The 22,936-nt window shown below is 38.0% G+C and overlaps 3 protein-coding genes across 4 annotated transcripts in view; 1 reads left to right on the forward strand and 2 right to left on the reverse strand.

The window, feature by feature from the left end:
• LOC129368018 (neurotrypsin-like) overlaps positions 1-1,503 on the reverse strand; it is a 37,632-nt gene extending 36,129 nt beyond the window's left edge. Inside the window, exon 1 of the mRNA XM_055042780.1 lies at positions 1,489-1,503. The gene's annotated coding sequence lies outside the window, so the exon portion shown is untranslated. The remainder of the gene's footprint in view (positions 1-1,488) is intronic.
• Positions 170-9,943, forward strand: LOC129368021 (cerebellar degeneration-related protein 2-like). Its single transcript, XM_055042785.1, has 6 exons — positions 170-485; positions 1,594-1,706; positions 4,142-4,290; positions 4,382-4,552; positions 7,024-7,243; positions 8,039-9,943. Exons 1-6 carry the CDS (start codon positions 404-406, stop codon positions 8,603-8,605), a joined length of 1,302 nt encoding a protein of 433 aa, XP_054898760.1. The 5' UTR covers positions 170-403; the 3' UTR covers positions 8,606-9,943.
• A 3,122-nt stretch (positions 9,944-13,065) lies between these two features.
• On the reverse strand, positions 13,066-22,809 carry polr3e (polymerase (RNA) III (DNA directed) polypeptide E). 2 transcript variants are annotated; one of them, XM_055043201.1, is made up of 21 exons: positions 22,665-22,809; positions 21,911-22,022; positions 20,916-20,966; positions 20,717-20,794; positions 19,859-19,974; positions 19,676-19,758; positions 19,163-19,270; positions 18,829-18,878; positions 18,595-18,714; positions 18,413-18,498; positions 17,606-17,650; positions 17,423-17,514; positions 17,160-17,280; positions 16,988-17,069; positions 16,836-16,895; positions 16,477-16,634; positions 15,507-15,568; positions 14,981-15,432; positions 14,658-14,735; positions 14,456-14,578; positions 13,066-13,975 (listed from the first exon to the last, which is right to left on the reverse strand). In XM_055043201.1, exons 2-21 carry the CDS (start codon positions 21,947-21,949, stop codon positions 13,919-13,921), a joined length of 2,061 nt encoding a protein of 686 aa, XP_054899176.1. In that variant the 5' UTR covers positions 21,950-22,022; positions 22,665-22,809; the 3' UTR covers positions 13,066-13,918. The 2 variants fall into 2 exon arrangements, with proteins under 2 accessions (XP_054899176.1, XP_054899177.1); XM_055043202.1 differs by lacking the exon at positions 22,665-22,809 and adding an exon at positions 22,317-22,420.
• Positions 22,810-22,936: the final 127 nt, after the last annotated feature.

Genomic DNA, 22,936 nt, shown 5'->3' on the forward strand with positions numbered 1-22,936 from the left:
CGTGATAATTTTCATTTTATTTTTTGCACATGATATATATACAGGGATTTATTGGTGACATATGGTTTATTCTTATACTAAAGTGACAATATCAACACCTTATTGCATTTTATTTAGTAATAAATCTCTGCCAAGAGCAAACAATTTTTTTAAATCATTGACTGCATCTGTACTTCTAATTACTAAAGGAAGCTTACTTCCTTACTACTTTTCAAAATACAGACCGGAAACGTGATCAGACAGCGTCCCAGCTTCACTAGCGGTGACCGTTAGTGGGTGCCGCACACCGGCCGCTGCGGGCGGGCAGAACTCTCTCGGAACCGGCGCCTCTCTCCGCTGCTTCTAGCTATGCTGAGAAACAGAAATATACATTGGGGTTTCTTGCGGGGTTTTTAGTGGGAAGATGCTGGCAGACATGATTGTCGAAGAGGAATTTGAGATCAAGGAGGAGGAACCGTGGTACGACAAGCAGGACCTTGAACATGGTACGTTTCCTCTCTGTCTTTGTTAAGGATAAAGACCAGATATTTGGCCTTTTTATTAACTGTCAAGATGCGGTGAAAGGTAAAAAAATAATTAATGCATAAACCAGGAAGCAAATCACTTTTAAGCCTTTATGTGGTGGATTTTCATTACATGCATGTGTTTTAAGGTATACAACATTTACTATTTAAGACACTTATTTTTTCACAAAGCATTGATTTAAAAGATTGAATTATTTTTTGTTGCATGCAGAAAAAGGCAGCTCGGGTCAGCAGAATATTCACAAATGCGGCAGAGCGAGGATAAAACAGAAGAGCTTTGTTTAAGAATATATTGAACATTTTATGGCATCTTTTTTTGCACTTTTATTTGTGTTAAATTGCAAATCAAGTAAGGTGGAATGATGCAGTTTGGAAATGTGTAAATGTAACGTGTCTCCTTAGAACAAAATATGTTTTGTTAAAATGAAAAATAGTACATTAATGAATTTGAATCGTGAATTTTGACTTTTGCCATAGACATATTATATTACAACAATTTCGCCTTCATCTTAAGAGTGTCATCACTTTGGTCTTCGCCATAAATAAGAGAAGAAATTAATTTTCTAAACTTTTAATTCCCGTTTATTTGCTTTATTCCACATATGCAAATTTATTCAGATACTGATTCAAATATTGAGTCTGATCAACTTTAATGTTTTGCACAAAGTTGTTTGCAAATATATTGTGTACATTGTACTACAAGAAAACTATTAATTTAAAAGATTTCTATAGAACATCAGACTTTTAAAGTGTTATTTCTTTCCCCTAGCATTCACAAAATATAATAGTAGCATCATTGATTCTCACCAAGATTAAGTTTTTAATTTAGACTGAAATAAGGGAATCTAATAGCACTGGTTGTGTATTCAAAAGCTGTGTTTTTGCAGTGAGTTTAAAAATAAATTCTTCTCCAGAAGTGAAGAAAATAAAAGATTTATGGACGAAAAATATCAAAAAATAAAACCTTCCTAAAGCAGCTTGCAGAAGTTCGCTATGCCGGTTCTGGTGGCTCTAAACGTGGATGAGAAAAGGCGTCCGGTTCCTGCTCACCGCCTCGTCTCTCCCGCAGACCTGCAGCTGGCGGCCGAGCTGGGGAAGTCTCTCCTGGAGAGGAACCGGGAGCTGGAGCAGGGCCTGCAGCAGATGTACTCCACCAACCAGGAGCAGCTGCAGGAGATCGAGGTGAGGAGGAAATGGTGCAGCATTTCTGACGTATTGCTTGACACACCTCCTTCACAAAACCATTGATTTGACTCAAAATTCAGTCAAAAGGTCAGGCTGCGAGATATGGCTTTAAAATTAAATCCCAGATCTTTTTCAGACCACATCCGATTTTCAATTTTTCTAAAAAAGAAATTACAAATGACAAAACATATTTTTTAAAAGTGTTTTTTTCAGTTCCATCATTCTCTCTGTGAGTTGGACGATTGAGAAATTTTGTTTAATCACAAGAATACAGTTATATTGGCAGGAAAAAAGTTGCAGTCTTACCAGAGAAAAACTTTTTAAAATTACGAGAAGAAAGTTGTTTGTAAATCTTTCTTCAAAATAGACACAATTGTTTCCAAGATTGTTTCAAAGTCCTGCTACTGAGAATAATCTGATGCCGATATGTGAAAAGATTAACTACTAATCTGTAAAGCTTATACCAGACTGTGACTTCACAAGATGCTCAACATTTCTCATTTTAACTTTTTATTTTTACATTTGAATTCTCACAAAATGATGACTTTATTCTCATGATATAATAACTTTATTTTCATAATATTTTCACTATTGTTGTACGACTGTATTCTTGTAATATTATGACTTTAACCTCATAACTAAGAAAATGATCATAGCTTGACCCTAATAGTTGACCTGAATTCAACGTCCTAATAAAAACCACGCTTATCAAACAAGATGGCGGTCCTGAGCGTGGTGACATCACTCCGACCTGCGAAAACCCAACGACTGCATTGGTGGAAAAAACAATCCAGATTTTCCAAAAATTAAACCCTCAAAAATTAAAAATCGCTGAAAGTGATTTATCGCCCAGCCTTGTGGTATCAGATATGCAAAACCCTTTTCATCTGGAGCTGACAGACGAAGCGTCACTGAACCAAACACAAAGTCTTCCAATCTGCCAGTTAGGCAACAAAAACGGTAATTTACCGTTCCTCTGGAGAGCTGTTTCTTTGTCCTCCACTGCATGCACCGTAAGTAATGATTTGAAGATTCCTAACAGGTCCCCAGACTTTAATTAAATTTATTTCAACCAGGTCAGCCTTGGGTGCATGAGTCCAAATGAATAACCTGCTCATCCCTGCTGGTTACCAAATTAATCTCCTAAGAGCGGAAGTATTGTCTCTGATTTACTGCGATTCCCAACGAGACGCCCATAAAACACTTTGCTGCTCCTTTTTTCAAATGTACATTTAATACCTTAGAAAAGCGTTCATACCCTTTGATCATTTTCACATTTTGTTACATTACACCCACAAACTTCAATGAATTTTAATGGGATAGACCCACATTAACAGTGAAGTGGAATCAAACATTTTCTACTAAGAACAAAATGGACCCCTTGTACTCCTGAATGAAATATAGCACAACTGATTCATTGTTGTTTTTGTAATCAATTGAAATCTAAAAAAGATGAAAAACGTGTTATTCTCCTTCATATTCATGCACCATTTTGTTTTGATTTATTGCACAAAAATCATCCAAAGTACATTGAAATTTGGTGCCAATGTCCAAAAATGTGAAAAAGTTGCATATTTATGTAAAGTTTCACAATATTTACCCAATATCCCAGAAAACTGGTCGGACAGCAATGGTAGTCATATCCATTTCTAATCAGAGCTTCATTCACTCGTCATTCGTTTTACATGGTGAAATAATCCTAATATCCCGCCTCAGTGGGTTTTAAAAGCACAAACTGGGTTCACGAATTTATACTTATGGTGACCTTTATTCCACATAGATTGAAAATGATACCCAGAGTTGTGTGAGGTGAACATGTCTCTAACCTGAGCCAATGTTCCCTCAGCAGATAAGCTGCAGAAAGTCTCAGCATGTTCTTGTCTGAAAAGATAAATTGCCCTCAGAGGCATTGAAGCTTACCTAAAACATTAAAGGTGTGCGTTGAAAAATAAAGATGTAGAAATTCTTGAGTATATTGTGGATGAAATATAACCGATGGTTAACAATTAACCAATGGTTAATTATTACTTAGGAAAGATATTATTAACTACACTTTCTACCTTTTTTTAAACATTTCATAAACAATCTACAGTATATAGTATTAACTGTAATGATGCTTCATTTTATGTACAAGTTTCTCTGGGAAATAATTTCACTTATAACAAAACATTTTTTCCCATGTAAATGTAAAATAATCTTAGTGGAACTCATGCTTTTTCATCAATATTAAGAAATTAGTTACTCATAACTCCTACTAAGTTTTACTGAAAGTTACTTGTAGTTTTGACTTATTTGAAGTGTTTTAGAGACTAGACCGAAAATACTTTCTTAAAATTTTGTGTTGAATAGCTCAGAGCTCCAAACATGCCTAAAAAGACTTTAGAAATTGTTTTCTTCCAGTTCTCTCAAACTTAACTTTCTCTCTTTTCCAGTACCTGACGAAGCAGGTCGACCTCCTCCGGCAGGTCAACGACCAGCACGCCAAGGTTTATGAGCAGCTTGACGTTTCTGCCAGAGAACTGGAGCAGAGCAACCAGAAACTGGTTCTGGACAACCGGGCGGCCCAGTTGAAGATCCACGGGTGCGAGAGCTGATCTAGAAGGAAGACAGCAGTTTTTTTTTTAATGACGGAAATATTCCTTCTCATCAACTCTATGTGACGTTCTGTTCAGGCTGATGGAGACGGTGGAGCTGCTGCAGACGCAAGTGGAAGAGCTGCAGCACCAGGTGGAGGAGCTGAAGCTAACTTCACGTCAGTCTCAGCGGTCTCCATGCGGAGAAAGATGGCCGCCTCGCAGCACTCAGAGTGTGTGCTGCCTGCAAGAGCTGCAAAACGAACACAGGTATAGATGCTCACACTGATTTTGTTGCCGTGGGATCTGTTAGCATCAAAGTCTGAGATTCATGTATCTAAAATTAAAGCCTTAAAATGTCTTAAATCCATGGGGGAAATTTATGTTGGTTTTAAATTTTGTTGTTGCAAGATTATTTAATATCATAAATGTATTTTTTTTTTCTTATCTGTTTTTTGACTTTTCTGTCAGGAAAAAGTTTGAGTTCCACTCAAATCATCTTTGTTGTGGTGGAGGCTATTAGCAGCTAACTAGCTGCTAATAAACCATTCACAGCTAGCTAGGTTTTTGGCGTTTCTCTTGGGTAAGAGCAAATTTATTGCAAATTGGCTGGATGGCATGCTCCTTTCTGTCGCCAACCCATGTTAGGCAAGGTGCATTCTGTGAAAAAGCAAGATATTATGGGGGTTAGGGCTGTAGAGAGCATCGTAAAATATGTGAGTTTTTAATTTAAATGTTAATGGTCTTAAAAAGTCTTAAATTGTAGAAATAATGAGTAAACTGTGTTTTCAGTACATCTCAGGTTTTCAGGGAGTTTGTTTCAGAGCTGAGAAAAACCATTGATGACAATTTGCTGTGTCCTGTTTTGACAAGAAACTCTTTATTTCTTACAGGAAGCTAGTAAGACACCAAGGTTTGTGGCTCCTCTGTGGATTTTATTTCCACTGAGTCTAGTTGAGGCTTTTAAAATATTTCTAACACCTTTGTCACGGATCCAGAAGGTCTTTGTAAGCTTTGCTAAGGGATCAGTAAATGCTCCCTCACACTAATCCTGCTCCTCAAAGCAGTGCGCTCTCTTCACGCTGCAGCCACTTCCTGTTTGTCTGCTCTTGAACAGGTTCGATCACTCAGTTTAGTCTCTGCTGTGTGTAATCCTGTTAAGGGGGCTTGGTGGGAATATAGCCAGCTCAGATGCATGGACGTCTCTCTGATAAGGAGACTGCAGCGTCTGGAGTCAGAGTGCGGTGTGTTGGAGGAGGCCAAAGTCTGAGATGGAGGGCCCTGACATCGGTCGATAACCCTCTCAAGCTGATTGATTTTAATCTAATCACTTTACCTTATTGATTAGATAAATTTGAAAAAAGATTTCTTCTCCTTTTTGTGTTTTTCTGTATCATTATAAAACATAAAAAACACCTGAAACAAACTGAAAAACATTATTTTTCACTAGTGTTTTATATTTCAGCATCTCACTAAACCTCACTCCTTCTCGTGAACTTTGACCCTTTAACTCTGCATGTGAATTTCCTGGCACCTTTCACTTTGTTTTCCCCGTCTGAAGCGTCAGAGATTAGAATGAACACTTACTTATGCAACAGTGGACACAAATAGCTGATCAAACTGTCTCTTACAAATAAGACTGATTCGTCAGACTGATAGCCTGTAAATATTTAATAAATATGTATTTATTTGTTAAACAGTTGGAGAACTACGACACAGTATTAGGGCGAGAATTACCAGAATTAAGTTACAACATTACAAAAATAAAGACACAATATTACCAGAATGTAGTTGAAAAATTACTAGAAAAAGTTGTTTTAATGGGAGGACTGACTAATGACCAACTTGTCAAGTCTGCTCTTTCTGCGAAATAGACAGAAATGTTGCTGAAAACAAGTTGATGTTAAACGGTGAAATATTTTCTTATTTGTTAAACTTACATAGTAGTATAACTTTGGATGCTCAACATTCCTCACTTTGATAATTTTTTAAATACATTTTTATCCAAGAGTCATAAAATTACTCATACAGTCTCAAAATATTCTCAACTTTATTCTCATATCATAACACATTAGAATCACTTTATTTGAAGGGATGTGCATAAGACTGACATGACTCCTGTCATGAACACCAATGAGTCTTTATGAATGTCTAGTGTCATTTGGTAAATAATGACACTTTACTGCAAAGTTGGCACTTTTAAGGGACTTTTCAATGCAACTTTTAGAGCAACTTTGCATTAAAATTGTCATTACTTAGTGAATGACACTTCATGACAACAATCATAAACATCCATAAAGACTCTTTCATGTTCACATCAGGTGTTTTATCATGTTTATGACAGTGTAAACATGATAAAACAAATAAAGTGTTACCAAGTGTTAATCACTAATTGGCCGTCTTGATTTTTATTCCGTTTTTCTAAATACAGAAATGTTACTGAAAAGATGTTAAGGTAATGTGTAATATATCCACTAAAAGAATTATAAAGACTCCTTTTGCATCAATTACCACATCAAAATGGCGTAACATGGACACAACCAGACATGACACTGCTACAGTTTTTCCTTCAACTCAATTTTCCATGGATATGCTTGTGTTCAGCACTCTTTTGCTGTTTTAGTTTAACAGTCACATTCTGTGTTTTACCCATCAGAAATTAACAATAAAAGCTTGAAATATAATGAGACACAGGGGGAAACTTGAGATCTTCTCAAAGACGTGTCCACGACTGTCTGCAGGTACGAAGTTGATCCTGATGAAGGTTTGGATGACCTCAAAGTGTCAGTGGCGTCATGGCGTGAGGAGGCGCAGGCCACACTGCAGCAGTCCCTGCGCGCCCTCCAGACTCAGTTTGCCACTGAGCGCGTGCGACGTGAGGAGGCAGAGACGGAGGCAGAGCTGCTTGCCAGAGAAAACGCAGCTCTGGAGCAACAGCTGGCAAGGATGGAGGGATGTCAGGTACACTAAACTCATTACCACTTTAAAGACTGTCCAGCCACATCTGTTTCTGTTAAACGATGACCTATTAGTCTTTCTTAAACCGGTTAGAATAGGTCCATTGGTGATACAAAACAGTTTTTGTACAAAATAATTCTTGGGAAGGTGATTTTAGTCTGATCAGTTCTGCTTGTTTTGAGCTGCTTTCAGAATGAGTTGTTTTAGGGCCGCTTGTCACTTTAAATCCAAATAAAATCTGCTGCAACTCAACTTTCAACACTCACATATGAAAATGGCTGCAAACAGATGCGCAATTGTACAACCATACATTTTTGAAAAGCACAAGTAGAGCCTCCTGCACAGACAACAAGAATACAGCAAGTGGTTTCTGAACGGCAAGTCAACCACAAAACTCTAGTCTTTTCCAGCAGCCCTTGTACTGCTGGAAAAGACATAAAGTGTTAAAACCAGTAAAGGAAACTTGCTGGAACCTAACATGGGTAACAAGGTAAGCAGCTTCGGTTGCTAGGTAATGAAGCAGTGGCAGCCAGTCGTGGCTCAACAACTGGGAGGTTTTTGAAATGCCTCATTTTCTAGACACCAAAAAACATTAACTACTGCCAAAAACAGCTTGCTGTTTTTAATTTAAGCACTTGGGTTGTTTTTAGAAGAACATACAAGATGGAAATTTTGCACTTATCAGGTACTTTCTAGAATTTTCTCACAGTTTAATGGTTTCTTGGGAAGGAACTTGATGCAACTTGAACACTTTTTGATAATTTTCCCTTTTCCTGTTTTTTTGTTGTCCTCCAACAGGCCAGAGTGTCTGAGCTGGAACAGGAGGCAGAGGAGCTTCGTCAGCTCTGGAAATCACAATCATCTTCACGCTCAGCCAGGTCAGAGGTCATCCATGGTCTGCTGTTACTCAACCCAGAGGACGAGAACGAAGGAGCGCCTGCTGCGGTTAAAAGTCCAGCCGTCCTGAAGCGCTGGGCCAGCGAGCGTCAGATGAAGGCCACTCAGGCGCCCGACTCTCCCAGCAAGATCTACGACCACGAGTGCTCCTGCGTGCGTCGACCCGAGGTGGTGAAGTACCGCGGGATCTCGCTGCTCAACGAGGTCGACGCCCAGTACAGTGCCTTGCAGGTGAAGTACGACGAGCTGCTGCGACGTTGCGAGCATCAGGAGGAGCTGCAGGAGTCGGAGCACAGCGGATCTTCTCCTGCTCCAGAGGAGGCGGACGACAGCGAGGATGACTTTCACCAACCGGAATACAAGGAACTTTTTACGGAAATCTTTTCCCGCATTCAGAAAACCAAAGAAGACCTGATTGGACACAGAGGAGGGGCTTCAGTTGATGAAGCGCTACCAACTTCAAATTAGTTTCTTCTGAAAAAAGTTTCGATATTGTCTTCCCAGCACAGGAAACGGTCTTGGGAAAAAAACTTTCATTTCCAACCAAAGCAGGTTTAGAGATAAAGGTAATTCAGAAAGAATAGGGCTCAATAAAACCAGCTCGTTTAAAAAAAGTGGCTCCTTTTGCACAGAAACACCGGTGCCTAAACATCCGTCTCCACTGTACTCTGCCTCACATGTGTGGGAACCGTTCTGGGAAACAATCCTTCCTCTTCCCTAAAAGTGAGATCCACCAGTCGAGTATTTCCTGACTCAAACCTGCTGATTCTGACTTTTATTTCACACATAAAAGAGAAAAATGTACTGGAAGTTCTTTGATAGATATAGTAGGTTTTGCAGTAATTGAAGGAATTACAATATTAGCCTAATTTATGCCTCAAAGCATAAGTTTTAAATATTTATTACTATTATTAAGCTCCAAAAATGCATCAAAATGCATGTGGTTGGTTGATGTCTTCATAGACTAAAAGAGTGGGCATTCTTAATCTTTAATGCATTAAATGTATCTGATCATAAGATCAGAGGTGACAGTAACCTGTAAGTTAAAGTCCAGAAATTATCTTGGAAGTTTTTGAAAAATAACCTCCAGGTTTTGTTGAACAAGTCTTGTGAAGTCATTTAAACTTTACTTCATTACTTGATGTGGAGCATCATGTTTATTAGCTCTTGAAACGTTCATTTGCCCACAGGAAAAATATTTCATACCAAGTGTGACAAAATAAAAATAAAAAAAACTAGAAATTCTGAAAAGTTTTACATTTTAAAATGTCAAATTTGCATCAATCCCAACGGTTTCTGCCTAGGTCATTGAAAATATCAGAAGAGCTGGAGCAGAACAGTTGCTCTCAAAAGTATTCCTCCAAATATCTTGACAGGAAGTAAAGAAAATTCAGTAAAAAAAAAACTAAATGTTTTGTGTATCTAATTTATTTTGCGACTGTGAAAGAATGCATTGTTTGCTTGTAGTTTGCCTGCTGCCTTTAAGACTTACTAATGCAACTATAGACAGTTCTAGTATTATTATAGGATTTCTGTAATAATACTGAGATCATACTTGAATCGTGTAGTAGCTTAACTGAATACATAATGGTAGACAAAACGACCATAATAATGACTGTATTTGTAACGTGTAAAAGCTTCATGAAGGAATGTGTGTAGATGCACTTCTTGCAGGGTTTGTGTTCTTGCTAAGCTGAAAGTTGGTGCATCATAAAGCAAATGCACTTTAGAAATGAGTTGTTATCGTGCACTATGTATGATGTATGTGATGTTACTCCTATGAGCCATAAACTATAAACAAAGCCACCTTGAGCATGTCTTTTTTCCAGCTTATTTATCAACCTTTGATGAACCCTGAGTGAAAAAAATAATGCTTAAATATTAAAAGATCTGCAGTTTCCTGTAGAAATATCCACACACTTTAACATTTTTGCCATACTACCAACTTCCTGGCATTGCTAACTGCAAGAGTTTATTGTACCAACCCTGAACCACTAATTATAAAGAATATTGTATGTTATGCTAATGCTAAAGTGCTACACCAACATCTAGCAGAAGCTAATGCGAAGGCGCTAATTTCAAATGATGTCTCCTATCAAAGGACTAAGTAAATATTTACATGGTTTTTATGTTCTATGATGCTTTTAGATGTATTGGTTTTTAATGAGACAGACCAACACAAGTAGAGTGTAACTCATTTGTCACACTTCTTTGGTGTGACACCTGTAGAAAAAAAAATCTGTGTAATTGACTGTACTGAGGTTCAGTGGGTTTCTCTAACTGAGAGAGTTGAGGTCCCTGATAATTTGATCTCCAAGCCAAGTCTGGACCAGAACCGCCCCCAACCCAGGATTATCTCTTCAGACATGACCCATTGACTTGAAACTGGTCTAAAAACTGCCAGACAGCCAGGCAGCAGTGCTCACAGGTCTGTTGGAGGGCGAGTCATCTGACCCCAGATCTGCCTGTGCTTACAAACGACCTGCAGGTTTAACCCCTCACTGAGCAGTAAAGAGCTTAGATTTAAAGCTAATAATCTGTTGCATAACAGATGGCTCCAGGCCAGCACCTCAAATCCTTTACAACTGGAGATGCAGCAAACATGAACCAGCACTGAGCTTCTTCACTGCAAAAATATAAACATTTTACCAAGTAGTTTTTGGTATAGTTTCTAGTGCAAATAGCTTAGCACACTCAAAATAAACAAAACTAACTTACAAGTTACTTTTCACCAAAATAAATAAGGTTATTAAATAATTCATTAATATTGATTAAAAGAGAACTAGCTCTATCGGCAGATTATTTTGCTTATAAATTTTAATAAAAAATCTGCCACTTTTTTATCAATGTTAAGGAATTATTTACCTTAAACAAGGTCTTTTATCTTGCTGAAAAAGTCATTATGAGTTAGTGTAACAAGATATTTGCACTAGAAACTAGCCCAAAACTTTAAATACTTGGTAAGGTTTTGTGTTTTTACAGTGCATTGATGTGGTTCAGTCTTTTGTCTCAGGGTTAGCATTAATAAGCTACAGCACAGTGGTGTCAGGTGGCCTCTGCTTGACTGGAAACTGAGAGCCGCATTTGCATTGCTTCAGTGTCCCAGTATACTGGCCCAGTATACAGGTCCACTTAACCACCAATCCCAACATTAACTCCGAATCCAATCCTAATATTTTACTCATAGGACCCTCAGGAGTTTCTGATGCATGTTTTTATAATAATACACCCAAATCTAATTTTGTTTCTCAGCAATTACAATTTCTATTTTAATAATTTTGGCATCACAATAAAGTTAACACTATGGCTTCAGAGAAAATGAGGACAGAGCATAAAATAATCAAAATTTCTCTTTTCCCTGGCCATAATCATAGTTATACCTTTGAAAGATTGATGAAATACTATAATATGCTATAAATACAATAATATATATATATATTTTTTGGGCACTAACAGAGCTCCCTACATCCTCTTTTTGATGAAGGTTCCTGGTCACTGACATCTGACCAAACTTAAATACTCAAATGTTTTTTTTTTTTTATCAGCTTTTAGCCAGGAATCTGGTGTTTCTGCAGAAACCCAACTTGTCCATGTGTAACTGATTGTTAATGACTGAAGGGGAAACAAAGACATGACCGTTAAAGCCGTTCTGTTGTGCAAGAAAACTGATACCTGCTCGTGAGAAATCCCCTGGTTCAGTCCTCGCAGGTTATTGTAAATGTTTGAAAGCGGAGAGCAGAGGTTCAGCTGACAAAAGATTGTAATCTCATCTTTAACTTTAAAGTGGGGCTCTGTGCTTCAGTCTGAAGTTAAATCATGTTCAAAATTAAAATATTCACAATTTGTTTTAAAGAAAATGTTGATCTGCAGCAAACACATTAAAATAGCAGCTTTTTATGTTGTTTTCTGCTCTAGACAGTGAATGTGGTCTCTGTTACATGTTTGCTTCTTCCTGTTGCTTCACCAGCAGATTGTGCAGCTTTGATGTTTTCCACATCCTGTTGCTGCAGGTTTCTACTTCAGAGATGAACTCCATCTGAAAGACGGTCTGCAAACTGGCTTAACTCTTAGTTTCTTTAATCACTTTAAGAAAAATAATCTGGAAAATCTGTCCCAATGTATACTGCTAAATACCAAGCATGTGTTGTTTTTGAGTGTGAATTGGTTATTGTGTTACTAAACATCAAATGATTGGTTAGTTATTTATTAAATATGCTGTAATTACATATGCTAATCCTGATTTGTCTACCAGATTTCCATATCTGTACATTTTTTCTCATTCATCTTTGCAAATTAGCTCAAATTGTGCCAGACTTTGCCTGGTTTTCCACTCCTTGATCCACATTCTCAATTGAATTCAAGACTGAACTTTGACTAGGCCATTGTAAGATATAATTATGCCTCCATTAAACTCATTATGTTGAAGCTTTGGCTACCTGCTTGGATTGTTGTCAAAACATGACCTTTTTTGCCTTTATTAAGGTCTTTCAGTGATTTCGGAGTGATGGTTTTTCATGTTTATATGTAAATTTTTATTCTATTTGAACATTAAAGTACTTTAAAGTTTATACCTTTAAGTGAACAAAATGTGAAAAGTCCAAGGGGTATAATTGAATCTAATTTTTTATTTCTGCGATAGTCTTATAGAATATATTACTATTAGCATTTTTATTGCCAATTTATATATATATTTATATTGTTCTTAACACCAAAACATTTTTTGAGTGAGCCTTTGTGCCTGAAGCTTCTGTTTTGCCCTCATTTCACCTTTGTGGGATAATTAAGGCTGTTTTTATTCTAATCTATTTTCCTTTTAACCAATACATAAATCTGTAGATCCATTATACAAACATTGTAATTTAATTTTTTCCAACTGTATTACATACATTGGAATCCATTTTAAAACAAAACCTCCTCTCGTTCGGACAGGTGGAAGTTTAAAAAAAAAAGGCGTTCACAAGGAAATTTGTTCAACTTTAAAGAGAAATAAAATGTTTTATTTCAAATTGTATCTTTATTGGTTCTATTCAGAAAAAAAAAAGTTCACTTCCAGGAAAAAAAAAAACCCAATGCATTGAAAATCGCTGATCAGCTCAGGAAGCCAACTTTACAGTAGCAGTTTATTCAATTGATAAAGTTGATTGATTATTACATATTTCACTGATGGAGATTTCAGATCCAGGTTTCCCACAAAGCTTTTAATACAGTACTTACTTGATATGCATCATGTCTCCATTTTGCCTTCAGGAGTTAAAAGAACTTCATACATTTAACTCCTTGCAGCTCATACTTTTCCACCTGTGCACTAAGGTGATGAATATGATGTTCTGAACCCAAAGTCAGATCTTTTAAAAAAATGTATTAAATTAATGGTTCCTAAACTGAATAAGTTGCCTCATGTAAACTGTATTTTCTGGCCAAAAGAAGAGTAAAATAAAAACAATCTGAAATGTTTTCAACACTATCCAGGTTATAAAAAAAGTCATAAAGGCAAAAAAAAAAAAGGTATATTTTACCATTTCTTCATTGTAGTTATAAAGCATTTCTTCTCAGTCTCTACGGCGTTGAGTGAGTTTATTTCTTGCTGCTGCGTCAGAGGCATTTTCCCCCCAGTTTCTTCGGAGCAGAGAGCGCAGCCGACGTCTCCATCCTCCAATCCCCAGCTCTCAGGCCCGAACCGGCTGCTGTGATTGGCTGCCGGGTCTCATCTGCCCTCCCATCGGCCACGCGGGAGAGTGTTTGATTATCTGTCGGTGAACGAAGGCGGGCAGGTCATCGGGGTCAGGACTGCAACGTTCCCTTCAGGTACCAAAACCCTGCATTGCTGATGCAGCACTCCTGAATAGAACAAAATAGAATAATAATAAAATAAAACAAGAGGATGGACTGTTGGCAGAGAGGTGGTTGCAGAAGTATTCACACCACTTTTCACATTTTCACAAATTAGCTTCAATATATTTTAAAAATAATTTGGAAAAAAAGCAGTGTGCATTCATCGCCTAAATAAAATACATGCATCCAATTTCCTTCAGAGGTCATATAAATCATCAATACTTTATAAAATCTCTTTTGGGCCAGTGTCTATAAATAAATTTTGATTTAGATCAATCTAGAATAAGCATGCTGTCATACAAACAATTGTATGATTGCATACACCATTTACCTATGAATTGATTTCTAAAGAAAACTGATTGTACTAATTTTATTTATTTAGGGGCATCAGAGCAAAGCAGCTGAATAAGAATTTGTACTTTTTGGATTTGCATTAGAATACTTCAGCAGTCCACTATCGATCTCAAACGTCAGTGTCCGTCTTACATGAAGCAGTCGATCGACTTCGGCTTTAGGCACGTCGCCCAAATCCTGAGAAAGTCTGGCTTGAATCACGTTCCTCCTGACCCGGTGGTTCTTTGTGAAAAGGTCGTAGAGCAGGCGGCGGTGCTGTGGGAGAAAAGATAAACAACTTCATAAGAAAATGTTGAGATGTGTGGATCAACGCTGGGTGGGAAGTAAAGTTCACCTTGTCGAAGTTGTCCCCTGTCTCCCAAAGACCAAACACTTTCCTTTCGTCAGGAGCTAATTTACTCTGAGCAGGAAACTAAAGTGGAAGAAAAACAAGGAATCACCATAAAACATTCCCTGATTGCCAAAAAGTGGCTGGGGCCCCTTTTTTATTTTTTAAATTGCTTAGGCTGTTTTTAGAAGCAGTTAAGGCTCAAATGAAAATACAAAAACGCACAAAATGTGATTTTTGCAAAAATATGTCCTCTTTAAAAACTTGTAAACATGCAGCCTCTGAAACACTGAGAAAACATAAGAGCACTCATTTTTGGGAATACTTACAGGCACCATTATCTGTTTGCAGTGGCAGAGCAGCACAGCGTCCTGCAGCATGTGGTCGGAAATGGAGCTGAAGATGTTTTGTCCAGCCGGTATGGAAGCCAGGTAGAGGTTAAAGAGTCTCTTCAGCTCATTCAGCGTCAGCACAACGTGTTTCTGGAAAGTCTTTGTCACAAAGTCCTGCAGCTCCGGGGTCAAGCTGTTGGAGGGGCTCCCTCCGTTAGTGTGATCCAAGCAGGGGGAGGTGGCACTGGGGTAACCATTAACAGAACCGTTGTGGATGGAGGAAGAAGTGTCCATCAGCTCCTCCACACCGTCGCCGTTGGGCTCCTTTTTGATCTGGACGCTGCTTCCTGCACGTCTGCCGTCCAGGTCCCTCTGCAGCAACGCCTGGTTCTCTTGAGCTTGCTCTTGAGCAAACCTCAGGCGCTGCACACCGCTGACATGAACAGGCTCTACAAAACACGCAATGTGAGATTTATGCCAGGAAGAAAACAGAAAACCAAGCTCAGACGGACATGCTGCTCACCAGGTTGAGGGGAATTCTTTGGCATGAAGTCTTCTTTAGAAAAGTTGAAAACTTTTTCTAACCTTTAAAAAGAAAACAGGCCTGAATGTTTTACAAAAGAGAAGAACTACATGTACATCATAGGGAAGCAAATGATTGATTAATGAGTCAATCTAAAGCTGATTGATTTTACTGATCAACTAAGGATTAATCAATGTGTGTCCGTTTTTTATGACTTTCCAAAACACAAGGCGTTTTTTTTCTCTTAATATCAAAATAGAGAAAAAAATCAGTAAGTTTTAACATTACAATGTGATCAGCTGTGTTCAATACTGACATGATAGACTGAACATTGTAGTTTTCTTGCATTAAACATATATATATACAGGAATATCTTTTCGCTGAATAGCAAAATAAAAGATGAAAAGAATAGAATAAGAGAAACACTTAATTCATACAGAACTATCTCCCTAAACGGAATATTAAAACTTCGCTCCATTACATTTATCAACTCACCACAGCCTTCAAAATCAGCCGTGTTTATCGGCGCCATGTCTTTTCTCGTCATGCTACGATTCCTCCGTTATCTCTCGCCTATATATCAGTTTAATGGCTCCGTCATTCAGTTCGGCTAAATGAGCGCTGCTGATCGAAAACTTAAAGAACTTGTCGAGTGTTTATAGCTCAAAATGTAAAGTGCATTTTCCATCCCACCCCGGTCTCCGTTTGGACCGTTTCTGTTTCCCGGCACACGGGAGCTCCGCCGCCATCTTTGCTTCTTTGTCAATCCACTAAACGATGACCAGCAGCGCCCTCTGCTGGACGGCGGCCAAACTACACCACTAAAAGAATGAGTGGACACTAATAGTAAATCGACTGGAACTCATTTTTAACTAATAAACCACTAATCGACAATTAATCATAAATGGATTAATTGTTTGCAACCCTATTACTTTAATTCATATTAATATGCTCTACAAATTCAACCTACTTGCTCTGGATACCGAGCCACAGCATGTTCTGTCTGTGAGCAATGTCTGGGTGCTTCTTGATGAAATCTGCATCAGTGGGCAGCAGGAACTCCCAGCCTCGATTGACTCGAGGAGACGCCACGTGCTCCAGGAACTCCTTCACATCCTCGGGGGGAAGCTATTGGAAGCGGAGGGAACGTAGTTCGTCTGTTACCAATTGGTTCTATTTATACTTGGAGCAACTTTTAGTCTGGAAAACACTGTATATATGCGGAAATTGAAATGCAAAGTTATACAAGTCTAGTTCTAGAAATAAACAAATACTAAAAGTGAACTACTAATTAATATCACCCAGTTCAGGCATCAAAGTGCCTCTTACCTTGATGATGGATGCGATCTCCTTCCTCATCACTGAGCGCTCCTGTGTGAACCTCCACATCTAAAAATAAGAACCCACTGATTTATGGCTGCATAATCTACAAACTAACTTAGACTCAGGTAATTTAATGAAAAACTGGAGCAGCATCTCACCACAAAGTCTCTGCCACGACAGAGAACTTCGGCAGGAACGCCGCTATGAGCACTGCAGGTGTTTTTAGGATACAGAACATCACTGTGGAGAAAAATAAAGCTTTCAATACACTTTTTTCATCTGTTATCTGAATATTTTTCTTTAAACAAATGGGGAAAACAAAAATCTCACCTCTTTACAACCCAGTTTCCCTGCACTAGCAGCGCCACCTGCTGGATGCAGCGCAACACTGACGTCTGGTCAGTACCAGAAGCAAGAAGGCCCATCAGGTTGGCAAAAGGCATCACCTTAACTGCAAGGAAAAGTTACAAACTCTAATAAATAAAATAGATATCTGCACAACTGAAGTAAAACAAACCAACTAAAACATAAACAATGATTAAAATTTGAAGGTTTTAAGCGTTTGCAGTAGATTTCTGGTGTTTTTTTGTTACCGTTCTTCATCAGGGTCTTGACCTGCTCCCCCAGCGGCAGGGTGCGGAGCTGAGCCATGGACAGAACGTTACTGGGACCAACGGGCTTGGCGCTAACACACAGAGAGACGGTCACGTTAGCGATGCACCTCTGCAGCTGCTTTACACCAACAAGAAAAATAAATAAAATCAAGTAACGCTTACATTTTCTCCTCAGCCAGTGGAGGCATCAGCATCGCCAAGTACTCCCTGAGAAGAGCAGAAAGACAGGAACAGAACAGGAGTTGAAACCAGAATTTTGCTTAATTTATTCCTTTTTTTCTTTAAATTTTATTAATCTATTGTAATTGACTAATAGCGTTATTGCTGAAGAAACAGTTTGGGAGTGTTGCATGTTTGCCTCATTCAAAGAAAGGCATTCGGTTTGCACATTCTTTGGAACTAATTTGAAAATAAAAAATACAAAAAGTGATTCCATTCTACACACAAGAAACTGATTTATACATCTGCTGTGTTCGATCAAGCTAAATAAATTAACTAATGCAGATTTGGATGAATTAAAGTCTGCTTTACAGTAAAAGTCACAGAATAAATGTGATCAGATTTACCATAAAATTAAAGAAAATGCAAAAACACTAGTTTTTAAAAGTATTTTTAAACTTTTTATAATCTCTTATAATTTTGTCCAAATTAAGATTTGGAAACAGCCTTAGACTCGATGGAAAGATTAAGGATCGACCTTCTGTCAACATTCATTTTGTAAATAAGCTTACTTGTTACATTGTTTTCTTTGACTATGTTTCATTTTGGGAAAACAAACAGAAATATCCTTTATTATCCCCCAATGAGGAAATTTCTGTGCAACAGCGTCAAAGTGAGAGCCATTCAAAGCAAGCAGATTCACAAAATGATACAAATATGCAACATATAAAAACAAAATAACATATTACATAAGAAGTATTCATTCTCCATGTTATGATAACTTAAATGATGTGTTTTGGTTACACTCACTTTGGAGTTTTGATCAGTTCAGAGTTTTGCGAGGCGTCCACTGACTGACAGTACAGGTACTGCTTTTCATGATCCGATCGGCTGTCCTGAATCAGATAACCAGAAATGTAAAACAATTTTGCAAAGGATCGCCAAAAAATACATCAAAACTTTCTGTAATAAATGGAGAGAGCTCCCTCTACCTTAGCACCGTGGTACTGCAGGTGGATCCACGGCTCCTCGGCTTGCTTCTTCTGCAGGAACTCGTAGGACTGGATTCTCCTTTGCCGGGCCTGCTCGGACTCAGGTCGGGCAAACCTCACCTGAAAATGAGCAGACCCAGAATAAATTCTGAAAATTCTCTTTCCTTCTGCATGGGAACTGAAAGTGAAAATAATCAGGACTCCTCTAATTTGGTTTTGAATCTAAATGCTCACAGTAATTGCTTTGGCTTCCTCCTCCGCTTCATCCTGAGAAGAATCTCCTCCTGCCGGGACAAAACTCTGGTCACGTGTGAAGAAACACCAAAACCTACTAGAATCAATCAAACTTTATCAATTAAATGAGGGGAGGAATTTGTTAAATCTTGACTTCTGAACACAACTTAGTTTCAGTTTTTATGACAGAAATTACCTGATAGCTGGGAGACAAAGTGTGGAGATATTTCAGCAATTTTTAATCAAAGAAGAAATACATTTTTGATGTCATTTTCTACCTTTACTAGGAGTAAAAGTGCAGCAATTTTAAAAAATGAATGTGTTGAACAGACACCTTCGTTAGCCGCCTCACGCTCTCTGGTTTTGCTGTCCGCTTTGTCCAGGTAGGAGAAGCTGGGTCTCATCTGGAGGATTCCCGTCAGAGGTGTGATGTGCAGCTCACCTGCTCACATTAAAAGATGCACACAAGTATGTTGAGCTTCTCTCCCGCTTCTGTTTCCACATCCTGACCAAAAAACAAGTTAAAGGCAAAACCAGAAAGACACCTAAAGGTTAGAAGTTTGACGAAATGTGGAACGAGAATAAAAAGTGTCAGAGTCTTAGATATTGGTTATATTTACTTGGTATCAGATTGATTCCAAAATTTACATCATCGCACACCTCTAAGAAAGCCACGCTTCATTTTTCTTCACAATAATGTGTCACTCTATTTTTCCGTGACATAAAATCCCAGTGAAACACATTACAGTTTGTGGCATCCACATGATTAAACTCGCAATAGTACAGGAAGTATTAATAATTTTATAGGACACTCCAGCAGCTGCTTAACCAGCTAATCAGGTCAGACCTTTGCGAAACACAGCAGCTGCATATCTGGACGTGTTGGTGGTGGCCTGAATGGAGGAGAACGTCTGTTTGTCCATCATTTTTCTGCATGGGGGTAAACAAGCAGGACAATCAGATCAGCAAACAAACAAACCAGTTTATTTTGTTTTCAGATATAAAGCTGATGGTTTAACCGCTGACGTACGCCCTGTAGGTGTTGGTTTCATCGTAGGACGTCCCGTCCACATTCAGCGCTATCTGCTCTCCTTTACTGCGACAGTAGTTGGGACTCATTGTGTTGATGGCCATTTCCAGCTCCAGCTGGTCAACAAGCAGCACAAAGAAGCACAAATACTCAGAGACGTTAAATTTGAGGACGTCTTCTCTTTTGAAAAGACGTTCAAAAGAGAACGTGTTTTTCTTAAAAGACGTTCTTTTGAGAAAAAGATTAAATGTTCAGAGCATTTTCTAAAAGATCTTATTCAATGTTTTTGACTAATAAGTGCAAAGGTGAGCTTGACAAACTCAAAAGCAACTCCAACCAACCAATAAGTGAAATGATAAAATAAAGGTTTATGTTCTGATGAGGGAGAAAAGCTTTAATTTAAATACTTATAGAGGTTTACAGATAGGGAGAAAAAAAATCTCAAACATTTTCTAGAAAATAAAGAAAGAAAGTTACTGCGTTTGAAAAGTAAAAAATTTGATAGAAAAAAAAATGTATTTTGAGATTAATCTCAGAAGTTTGAAAAGTCAAGAATTTGATAAAGTCAGAACTTTTCTAGAAAAAACATCAACATTTTTCAACTTTTGAAACTTAAAAAAAAAAGTCAGGGAAGTTTCTGAGATTACCTTAAAAATTTCTGGGGGATTTTTTCTAAGAAATTTCTGACTTCCAAGTTTTTACTAGAACTGAGATTTTACTGAGAATAACCAAAAAATTTCTGTCTTTTTTTTTTTTTTGTTTCTACAACGGCCCGAATCCAGGAAAGGAGTAAAAACATAAACACAGACTTAAAACGACAGAAACCAAACAGTGGATATCACAAAAAGGCCCATTTACCCTCTGTTGTTTGGGTTTGATTTTAGCGGACAGGTGGCTGACGTCATCATAGGTCATGGTGCCCGGCCGCACTGGGTACTGAGACAAATAAAGGGAAGCAAGCGACCCGACATATTTTAAACGTTCAACAGTCAATCACATCAAAGACAGTACAGAGGAATGCAAAAAAAAAAAAAAAAACGACAAAATTAAAGCTCACCTGGAGAAGATACAGTTTATCTGCAAGGCTTTTGGAAAGATATACATCAATCTACAGGAAACAGAAAAGTTGTTTGCAAATAAAAATCAGTGCAAGTTTTTCTCGCTGTTTTCCTTTTTTTTTTTTTTTTTTTTTTTTTTACAATTTCTTGGAATATATAAATCCAATTCCAAGCAATTAAAAACTTTCCACTGTAGGTAGAAATCTTAACTGAAAATACGAACATGAGGGGAACCCTGAACAGAACCGTCTCATTCATCTATTGTTCATTATTATTCTAACAAAATATCTAATATAATACAGTCTAATTCTGGAAGCAAATAATATAGCCTGCAAAAAAAATTACTAAGGTCAAATTCAGAAGGACAACTTTGACAAAATATTTACCCTAAAACAACATCTATTTCACCTTAAGTCTTGACAGAGAAATGCTGAAAAGGTTAGAGCATGAGTCTTCATTCAGAACTGCTGTAGGTTAGCTTACCACATTAGGTGCAGCACAGACACATAAGCACACTATATATGCACAAGATTTAAAAATTGGTGGCCCATTTCCAAAACCTGAAACCCCACACATGATGGTACAAAACATAAATTAGTCCAACAGTGTGTGGAGTACAGCCACCTCACAAAACCTGATGGAAAAACCTGCTAGACCTCTCAAGAGCCAATGCGAGTTCAGAATAAACAAATATGACTGACGAGAAAGAAGAGCCTTAGAGCCATAATTAGAGCCTCTTTATGATTGTCAGGAGGGACAAAAACTATACTCAAAGGAGAATTTCAGACAAAATTAACATTCTTATATCCTTCACGTATTATGTGGAACTACACTGCAAGAAAAAACATGCAAAATGTCAGTCAACTAGACATGCAAAGCTGAAAGAAACATATCCTAAAAGATGGATTTCTTTAGTAAAAAACTGAATGCCGTCTATAATTTTCTTTCCACTTTATATTTACATAATTAAGTTGGTTTATGACAAAAGATATACCTCCTCTATAATGGGATCATCCTCATCACCACTAGCCATATTGCTGTGATTGGAGCAGGGGGCTGAAAGAGGTCACCAGAAAGGACTGGCTGATGATACAGAGAGAGCCAACCTGCAAAAACAAACATATTCGAGTTACAATGGCTGAAAGTCAGAAAATTCTGAAATGATACACTCATATGAGTGTTAATTATCTAGAGCCTTGTCAGGTTGTATGAACAGCATGATTATAAGCTAGCCTCTATGAAGAGAGTTATTAAACTAGCAGATGATGCATTCACTGACACTGCCCAGGTAACAGTCACCTGCTGAAACACTAAGCAATCCAGTAACATGAGTTGCTTCTATGTAAACATCTAGTAATCAAAACTATGTCTAACAGATCCATAAAACAGTGAATTCATACCGTTCAAACACCCTCTGCAGACAGCAAGTCATTTAAAAGTCCATGTTTAGATGCGTTAGCTTCATTAGCAAGCTAGCACAAACCCCCCATGAACTGGCAGCCGGGCCTCAAAATAGCTAAAAACTTAAAGACTAAAAAACGTGCAAGTAAACAAAAAAAGTCGGACAAGTGCTACAAGTTCAACGTTACGATTTCCTGTATACGTGCAAGATACGACTATTAGCCGGGCAACAGCTAGCCTAGCATACAGTAGCACAGCCTGGCGTGCTTAAAGACACATGCTGACAAAATAACAATCGGTTATCTTTACGGAAATAACAACCATACCAGGACATGAGTAACACTCACCTGCACTCCTCGCAGTCAGTTTGGCCCGTCACATCTGTAAGAAAAATGTGCGGAACTCGCAGAGGAGCACAACTCAGGTAGCTGAAGTTAACTGTTGGACTGAAGGTACCATGTTGAGTCAGCGCAGAAGACACGTGGGGCGGGTGGGGGGACTCAAAACTACACAGCCAGTCGCGTATGCGACACTAACCACAGCTGATGCTTGAATTCCTTAGGTACCTCTCCCTGTTTTTGTTCACAGTCAATGAATAAAACCAGTGAAGATATTTGAT

This window comes from Poeciliopsis prolifica, unplaced genomic scaffold (assembly GCF_027474105.1).
Source record: "Poeciliopsis prolifica strain line A6 unplaced genomic scaffold, Auburn_PproV2 SCAFFOLD018, whole genome shotgun sequence".
NCBI lineage: Eukaryota > Metazoa > Chordata > Actinopteri > Cyprinodontiformes > Poeciliidae > Poeciliopsis > Poeciliopsis prolifica.